Raw genomic sequence first — 9,622 nt, 5'->3', positions numbered from 1 at the left:
TATATATATATACATGTATATATATGCAAAATATATATATTTTTTAATTTCATACATGAGTACTGTATTTACACCATTCCCACCCTCTCTCCTCCCCCTCCCCCTCTTCCAGTGTCACCCCCACCTCACCCCCTCTCAAATGTGTTGCCTCTTCTTTATTATTGTTACATATATAAACAGATATAAACCCACACACACTACTGGGCTCATTTTGCTACTGGGCGCATGTTATATGTGCTTAGGGCAGACCACTTGGAATTTGATGACACCAGAGGGTTTATCCCTGAAGAAGGCTGTTTCGGCCCTGCCCCCTCTCAGCAGCTGATAACTGCCCCATAGCTCTTCACTTAGGGGTGGGGCCTTGTGAGAGTCACTCCATCCATGTTGGCGTGTCAACTGGTGACGTCACTGTGCGGGGCTTGTTTAGGCAACCACATTGTTGAGATTAGCCTTCGGAGTCGTATGCCAAGCTTGATTCTACTACAGATTCAGTGGCAAGGGGCCAGCAACTCCGAAGACCCTACCTCCTGGATCAACCAAGAACTTACAAAGAAATCATACCACAGACTTCCATCTACCTCTGCTGAAATTTTGCATGCACGTGGATTTGATCATTGTTCTGGACTCTCCTTAGTTAGTTGTACTGTTGGAGACAGGATGTTCAAACTTCACACCTGACACTGAATCTTCTCGTTCTGCAGCTTTTTTGATGTCACATATGGCTGAGGGCTTTGCACTTCCAACAGCCACTCCCATCTCTTTCTGGTGCTCTCTCACCGCCCTTCCTCACCTCTAGGCCTCCTGAGGAAGGAACACGGTCCAGTCCCTTGGTCTGGAGGCATGTTCTCATAAGATTAAGCCAACAGTTAGGTCAGGGATATGTAGCAAGAAAGTTTTACTATTTCTTCATTCATTTTTTTTCCTTTCTTTTCTTTTTTATCTTTGTATGTGTGTGCACACGTGTGTGGGCACTTGTGTACGGAGAACAGGAGGAAGTCGGCCTGCCCTCAGTTGCTTCTCCACACTATTCCCTCTGAGACAGATTCTCTCAGTGAACCTGGAGATCGCCAATTCATTTAGATTTGGCAGCTATAAAGCCCCCTGAGTCTTCCTGTTTCTGTCCCCAGGGCTCTCCAGAGCTGAGGTTACAGGCATGCATGCTGCACCTGCATTTCTGTATAGATTCGGGGCATCTGAATTTGGGTCCTAAGACTTACGCAATAAGCACTTTACCCACCAAGACATTTCTCCAGCCCCTCTCTACACCTTTCAAGCTCTTCTGATAGTACAAATTATATATACATATATATGAATTATATATATTCTTGTTGGATCTTAACTTCCACAACGTTCCCTTGACACTCTCCTCATCCAACTAGAGGTGTCATACAAATGTTCAGGGCTAGAAATGCAGCTCAGTTGGTAGAGTGCCTGAGTTATGTCTCCAGCACTGCATGAGCTGGGTATTGGGGCACACGCCTGTAATCTCAGCACTGCAGATGGAGAATCAGAAACTCAAGGTCAACCTGTGCTGCCTAACAAGTTTGAGGTCATCCTAGGCTATGTGAGTGAGACCCTATCTCATTTCCTAAAAGAAAATAATAATACTAGTGAGCACCCTCTTCTCCTGAGAACTCTAGTTCCTACAACTTTTAGAAAGGATACTTTAACTCCGTGACTTAAAATCCTTAAACATTTAAATACCAATGTTGATTACCAGCTTAGTAACTTTATTTGTATCCATTTTAGCAACTGTCCTAAGAAAACATATATAAAAAGATTTATGTTGAGTTCTTATCTCAATGTTGTTTTCTTAGGGAAAAAATAAAACAAAACAACTAAGTACCAAACAATTGGAAATTGTTTAAAGAAACTTCAATTTAATCATACAATAGAATACTGTTTGCAACTAAAATATATTTGGTAAATAAATTTTAGTGACTTGAAAAGCTATTAACAATATATTAAGTTTTAAATGAAAACTGATTTTTTTAAATTGAATGTCACACATGGAAAAAAAGCATAAAATATATAAGATGCTGACAGCTACTGGAAAAATCGAAGCTTTGTTTTGCTTTCCATTGCTTGAAATTTATTTACTTTCCATTGTCTGAAATTCATTTTACTACTTTTAGTATTTGTGGCGTATGTGTATGTTTGTACATGTGTGGGAGTAGACGCACATGTGTGTGCAGTTACCTGTGGAGGCCAGAAGAGGGCACCAGATCCTCTGGAGCAGGAACTACAGGCACTTGTGAGCCACCCAATCAAACTCAGGCCTCTGTAAGAGGAATGTGTGCTCCTAACACCTAAGCCATCAATTCAGCCCCACTTTTTGCCCATTTCTATTACTACTTCTACTATTTATGCTATGACTGTGTGCTGTTTTTATAAAAACAAAAGGCTAATTTCAATTAAAAATTAATTAACACATAGTTTCACTCATAGGCAACTCTCTCAGTCATACTCACAGTTTAAATGGTAATAAAAAGAATCTGTCAGTTACATTACCTAGCTTCACAACATTCTGACATGTATTATCAAAAAGCTGAGCACAATGAGAAATACTTTCAAAGGAAAAGGAAACTCCCAATCCTGAACAATTCACAAGACGGGGAAGGGATGTCTGGGGAGGGGAGATGCTGCTATTCTCCACTAACCATGGTTATGGGTAACAAAATGTTAGTTCATTTTGTAAAACATATTTCTCTCTCTTGCTATGTTCATATGTTCCTCCTGACTGTGGGGTCAACTCTTAAAGCCTTGTGGAACTTGCTAAGAGAGCTAAGGAAAGGGAGCGAGGTGGAGGCTTGCTCCATTCCAAAGTAAGAGTGAATTTGGCTTAGATCAGTTTCAGCTCTGTGCCCAGGATGGGCCCACAGCTGAGTCTAAGTTGTCTCTTGTAACACAGACCTGGTAGACTAGTTTTGTTTTATGGTTATGCCAAGAGGAAGGTCAGGAAGTGAAATTTAGAGTGCAGAAGAGGTGTGTTAGAAGCCCCTGGCTGATTACAAAGGGCTTCCATTACTTATAGTCCCATTGGATCAGAAAGACTTCCCCTAAAGGCTAATAAAAGTGGCCCTGGCACTCGTGGTATAGCCTCTATACACTGAGCTCTCTCCCCCCACCCCCAGCTACAGCTGTATAGCTTCAGGTCCTTTAGAGACGGTCACTGTGCTCTACTTGGGTCACTTTGGTGCATTGTCATCGGCCGTCTCCATGGTGATCTTAATGGAATACTTAGTGCAGAGGATGTGTTACAGCACTAACACCCAACTAGGGCTGCTGACCGAGCCTTTCTCTTCTACTGCTATACACCAAGCTCTGTGGCTAGACAGTGGTCATCTAAAACCCAAGTCACGTGCTGCCACATATAAAATCTGCGTTGCTTCCACGAGATGTTCAGTAAACAATCACGTGCCACATTTGGCTTTGTTGCCAAGATATCAACTGCCCTCAAAGGGTCAAAGGAATGCTGGGAAATTAAGGATGCTGGCCCTCGCTGGCACTGTGGCAGTCATGACAGATGTACAGCTGTGTGCAGCTGTGTCTTACCCCAGCTGCAAAACTAGCCTAAAAAAAAAAAAATCACCAAAACTTGTTGCATTGTTTTCCTGCCACATTGTTTGCCAGAGCCACAGCTTTCATGAAGGTCAGCGTTTCCTGGGCTTTTGTTTAGATGGGAGATATTAACAACCGTCTATCAGTCTCTAGACCCGACAATACATACTCAACAGACCTTGCTCACAGGAGCTTCCGTGTCTGTTTAGATGTTTCACCTGTTACTACTTTTAAAAAGTGGTCTATTTTTCCCCCTCCTTCTACACTGTAATATCCCTTCTCTTTCAGGAAAATATTCAATAATTTCATCATTTAGAGAGAGCAAGTGTGGCAGACATCTCAACACCAAAAAAAGAAGTTTTAGATGCCGGGAATACTGTTTATGGCCCACCTTCTCGTTTTCCTATTCTAACATTTTAATTTTCAAAAAGAAGTGTAAAGCGTTAATAAGGCAAACGGATATTCCCTCAGACATTGAGTTCTCAAGAGTCCGGCCTTTCTCTGGAAGTCTCCATCTAGAGAGGCACTTGTGCTCAGTAATATTTACTCTTCATTGAGGCCCTGTTTTTGACTCTCTTTAGAACTCTGTTACCTCTTGGTTCCTATAAGTCTGTCTCTCACACAAGAAAAGCAGGGCTTGGCTCCTCGGAGCAGCACTTGGCAAGCACAGAGGCAGGAAACACAGGAGGGAATGAGTCTGTCAGGCTCATTTTCTTCTATTTCAAATGTTTATTTCAGATTCGGGAGGAAGCAGAGTGGTTCCTTTCCATTTCCTAGTATTTGGAACCTACAAGTTGTATGAGGCTTAGAGAAGGGTTTTCTACTATTCACTGTCTTCATCAGGTCACCATGGAGACTCTTGTAGAAACCCCCATCCTACCAGACCAGGACTCTTAGCTCTCTGAGCCCTTGTTGCACCAACTCTTAGAGTTGTATCCTGGTTCCCTGAGATGGGCACCTGAGAGAAATGTCAAAGGCTCAGCAACATCCCAACCCTTCTCCCAAGAGGCAGGGGCCATGCCTAACTTACCTTAATCCCAAGGCCTGCCACACAGCACACCTGAGACTCCAGAGAAGTCTGATAGAATGTGTGAAGGTCTCAGGTAGGAGATAGCCCCGAGCCCACTTTCTAAGTTTCTGAGACAGGCATACTGCAATTGACACCAGGATGGCGTTTACCAAGCTAAGTCTTAGGATGTACCTGCTCTGGTACCTGCTCTGAAATGACCTAAGTTCATTTCACCCTTAAACACATGGGCTTTTCCAAACCATGCTCTGATTTCCCTACTTTCCTTTGTTTAACATCAAGTTATCTAGCTCATCAGTTCCCCTCTGCAGCTTGCTTGAGTGTCTCTGCAATTAACAGAGGCCATTTCTAAAGCCCAGCAGAGACCACTGGAGAACAAACTAGAAAATCCCATGGAAATTTTACTACTAACACTAACAGATGGGCACACCTCAAACTGTGGGAACCGAGACCAAAGTACAAGTTTAGGTACAAATTGGTTATTGAAGATATTTTGTAGACAGAAACCTTCAGCAAATGTGAGACCTTAAGACATTTTACACAAATGACCCTGTAGTTGGGTACGTGATAAAGAAACCAAATGTTGTAGGTAAATTAATACTGGAAGGTTTCCAGGTCAGAGTGACTTATTCTGATCACATTAGTTTTGTCAGAGTTTCAAAAGATAAAAATTTGACTCATTATCTGTACTCAGTTTAGTTTTGTTTTTTTTTTTTTAATTGTACTATTGCTTGGGATCTACTGAGCACATTTCACTAAGATTCATGTACACAAATACATATCTTGATCACAGAAAGTTTATATATATTTATATTGGTACATTCATTAATACATAGTTTTTATATATCACACTTACCACATTCTGGAAGAATTCCTGTGCTAATTAACTCTTCCATGTATTGGAATTCCTCCATCCAGACTTCCATGTATTATTATGACACCTGTGAGCTAACAGTATATCAGAGTCACACTGACTTAGATGTAATCCCCATGGTCATTTTGGAGGCTCAAGATAATCAAGCTATAAAACTTTTTGATGTTATCTCAGTTTTTAACATCTTCTTTACTAGTCACTATGAAATAAGGCATATTAGTTGTAAGTAAAGCCAAAGGACTGCTCAGTTTTTGTTTTGTTTTGTTTTCTTTAAGCCAGGGAAAATTAAAGTGAAAAGAAGAAAAGATAAAGAAAAATCACAAAGCTCACAGGAAGACAAACATTCCTGCTGGGAGGATATTTTCCCTGAGGTACACCATAGCCAAGCCATGCCAAGTCGTGTACTTTTCACACACAAAATTATATTGTATCAAATTTAAATTTGTTACAACTGCCATATCCATTAAAGCAGTGATAACGAAAATGTAACTCGATATCTGATCTAGTGAAACAGCAACCAACATTAGCTCCCAGCCACATGAAGACCACCTCCGCTGCCATTACTGGTGTCAGCTAAACCTCAGCCAGTTTTTTCTTCTCCAGCCATTTTTAGCTAACTATGTGACTGTCGTGATTAGAAAATCTTGAAGAAAGTGTCCCCGGGTGAGGCAGCTCTGCTGGTCGTTCTCATCACTCTGCATTTGCTGCACTTAAAATAGACACTTGTACCAATGTCCTTTCTATTACCCAAAGGAAAAAAAAAAATCACAAACGCACCAGCCCCTTTTCTTTCAGCTCACAGAGGAGCAACTCAATCCAAGCAGTGCTGAAACCCGAGCAGGCCACTGTACACCAGGATAAAATTCCCTAATCCCTGGGCCAAATCTCCCCAAGGGGGCCTCCTCCTGATCCTCCACTTCCCAGGCTGACTTTTCCATTCTCTCTCTCCTCTTTCCCCTTTCATTTCCCCTACCTTCAAGCCTTGATATGTGATCCGAAGCGGGGGCTCAGGTTTCCGTTTTTACAGCTTAGGCCCCGCTAGCTGTATACATTCCTTTCTTTCTGCTGGGCAGTGATTACTTACCGGAGCTTAGTTTACACTGGTCCAGATGAAAGCTGTTCAGATGAAGGCAAAGACAGCCAAGCAGCCCCAGCCGCACTGATATGAAGCTGTACAAGGCTACATTGTGTTCTCCATGACATTTTGTTGCACACATTTTTATACAGGGCAACCGCCTTGTTATGTTACCCTATACTTCAGTTCAGGAAGCTGAAGGGATAATAATACCGTGAGGGGTGGGGAGGGGTTTTGTTGGCGTGGCTGTTAATATTAAAATCAGAAAAATATTAATGGGTTCAAAATAACTCTGTGACTTTGAGAACCTACTTTAAATAAGGATTTTTTTTGTTGTTGTTATGTTATATTAGAAGAATGCCTATAAACCCACGGCATGACAACCTGGCATGGTAAACATGGACACGACTGAAAATTTTGCTAGGGTCTTTCATATTGTTCCAAACCAGAGAGTAAAATGTCACAATTGAATTATGTGCTGCTAATAATAATAATAATAACTTCTTGTTTAATGTTGCAGATTGAAACAAGGATTAAGACTTCAAATAGTAGAAGGCAATTTGGAGAAAGAAAAATAACATTTTTTTTTTTTAAAAAAAGGAAATTCTGTGCATCCAGGTTTAATCCCGTACTCAGTCCTGCAGCGTGGGCTGAAGACTGTGTAATTTTCCCCCTTCACACAATGTTGTTTTTGTTTCTTCCTCACTAGTTCAGACAAACATCTGTTATACTGTAGAAGGACAACTATCTCCCAAACCACGAAGTGCCTGCAGCCAAAGCCAACAGCACCAGCCCCGAGCATTGAGCACAGTCAGCCTTTATATCCAGCCGGGATAACATTTCACATGTTTTGATTAAAATTAGCTAATTTGTAATTCTAGAACCTATGAAACTTAAAGGCTGCCATCCATATAGAGGGTATTAGGCAGCGTTTTAAAGGGGAAGAGCTAGCTGTGATTTCCTAGAGGCCTGCTCTTGTCCACCCCCCCACCCCCCCACTCTCCATTTAAAACGACACGGAAAAGTAATGTAGGAATAGAGGACAAGAGAGAAGGGCCAGGACTGCAGAGCACACTCTGCCTTGCGGAGAGAAAACAACTTTTACGGATCTCTCTCTCTCTCTCAGCTGTCTATCACTGGAATCAATGGTGGTTTCTGTTACGGGGACTGGTATTAATTTCCAAGGCAAAGCTTCCTAACTTTCCCAGATGGGTACCTCCTGCTTCCAGACACTAAATTCTTCACCACCGCCCACTCCTCCCCCCACCCCCAACATAAAAGCTCTACTTCCAAAATGTGGGATGCCGGCGAGACTTTCGGGAGGGAGGTAAAGCTAAGAACGTACACCTAGGTACGCGAACACCTACGATGCGAGCCTTTTTGCCACCTTCATCTCTACACTCTCACTAAACGCTCTGGCTGTACCCGAGAAGACGCCGAACGCAACCAAAGTGGAATTCGCCCCGTAACATTTTCAACCAGTTCGCCTTTCGACGATAAACTTAACCGAAGCTGACCGTCACCTGACTGCATTGAGGATTCTGTGCACGAGTGGGGGAACGCCAAGAAACGCAAAGAACAAGCTTTACACATTTTTTTTAGGTCATAGAAACAAAACTATATACACAAAGTGATTTTTTTTAAATCGAGAAACTCATGAAATAGACACCAGATTTAAAAAAAATAAAAATAAAAATCGCCCGAGCAAAACCACACAACTTTGAAGAAAATAACGAATCTGGGGAGGTGGGGGGAGGTGACGAGAGGGGTCCATCCAGGCTGAGCGGTGTTCTCGGGCTCCGGCGCGAACAGCTGGAGCGCCAGGAGGCTGCGCTCGCCACCTCTGGAGCACCGCTGGCCTGGCAGGGAGCCCGGCCTCGCAGAGAGGACTCGGGGCCGGCCCTCGCGAACAATGGGCAGGCGGCTGCGAAGGCCGCCCCTCCGGACAGCCTAGCTGGCTCTCAGCCGGGCTTGCCGGCTCTGCTACCCTGGAAGGCGAGGCGTGCAGAGGCGGAGAGGAGCGGCCGGGGTGGGGTGGGGGGCGGCGAGGCGAGCCCGCCGGCTACACCGTCGCCGACCCTCCGGCGGCTGACAGCTAGCTCCACGGTCCCAGCCGGGGAGCCGGAGCAGAATGGGGTCGCCAAACCCGCGATGGGGGAATGGGGGTGAGCTGGGGTGTCCCGGGCCGGCGGCTCCTAACTTTGGAGGGGGTCCGGGGTCCGAGAAGCGGAGGGAGACCGCGCTGGGACAGCCAGCGCACCGGGCTCCAGCGCCCTCCGCCCCGCAACCCCTGGAGCCGTCTGGGGGGTCCGCGAGGGTGAACGGTGCGCTCTCCCCCCAGCCCTTGCCCCCATCCAACCCGAGGGTGGCAGGTTTCGGGGACGCAGCCCGCGAGTCGGCCTCGGCTCGGCACCTGGAGGGGGAGCCGAGGCGTCCCGGGGACCCGAAAGAAACTGACAAGCGCGCCCCTGTGTCCCCACCACCACCACCATCCCACACGACAGCCCGAGGGGAGCGCACGGGAGAAAGAGCTCGGTCCCCTCGGGTCCCCCGGGTCCGAGAAATACCTTCATCTCCTCGTTGATCTCCCTCTTCACGGGGTGAGCCGGTTTCCGGCTCCTCTTATTTTCCGGAGGTCTCCCTTCTTTCTCCATTTCTGCCATGTTTTTGTGTCTGGTTTCTGTGGAGATGAAATGGCTGCTGCCGCCGCCGGCGGTGGTGGCGGCGGCGGCGGCGGCGGTGGCGGAGGTGGAGGTGGTGCTGATGGTGGCAGCGCTGGCAGAGGTAGCGGTGCTGGCGGGTCCCGGGGCTGGGAGGGAGGGGAGGAGGGGAGGAGGGGAGGGGGGGGAGGCAGGCGAGGGGAGGAGCGGGGTCTCTCTTCTAGCGGCGGAGACCGTCAGTGGCCGTCACGGGGAAGGGGAGCCCGGGGAGCCTCGGGGATGCCGCCGCCGCCGCCGCTCCTGCCGCCGCCGCCGCTCCTGCCACCGCCGCCGGTGCCGCCGCCGCCGTTCCCGTGGCCGCCGCCGCCGCCGGGCTGCATCCTCGGGGCCCGAAGGAGTCGTCAGCCATCTTCCCGGGCTCCGTC

The 9,622-nt window shown here is 46.2% G+C and overlaps 1 protein-coding gene across 3 annotated transcripts in view; it reads right to left on the bottom strand.

Moving 5' to 3' along the window:
* Nucleotides 1-9,345, bottom strand: part of Sobp (sine oculis binding protein homolog) — a 161,061-nt gene extending 151,716 nt beyond the window's left edge. For all 3 annotated transcript variants that reach the window (XR_008721129.1, XR_008721128.1, XM_055615921.1), the window contains exon 1: nucleotides 9,105-9,345. Coding sequence is in view for 1 of the 3 variants with exons in the window: in XM_055615921.1 (XP_055471896.1) it covers nucleotides 9,105-9,200 (96 nt within the window). In the remaining 2 variants the exon portion in view is untranslated. The remainder of the gene's footprint in view (nucleotides 1-9,104) is intronic.
* Between the last annotated feature and the right edge of the window lie 277 nt (nucleotides 9,346-9,622).

Source organism: Psammomys obesus, unplaced genomic scaffold, assembly GCF_907164565.1.
Source record: "Psammomys obesus unplaced genomic scaffold, mPsaObe1.curated_primary_1811, whole genome shotgun sequence".
NCBI classification, from domain to species: Eukaryota; Metazoa; Chordata; class Mammalia; order Rodentia; family Muridae; genus Psammomys; species Psammomys obesus.
This window is presented reverse-complemented; position numbering and strand designations above follow the sequence as displayed.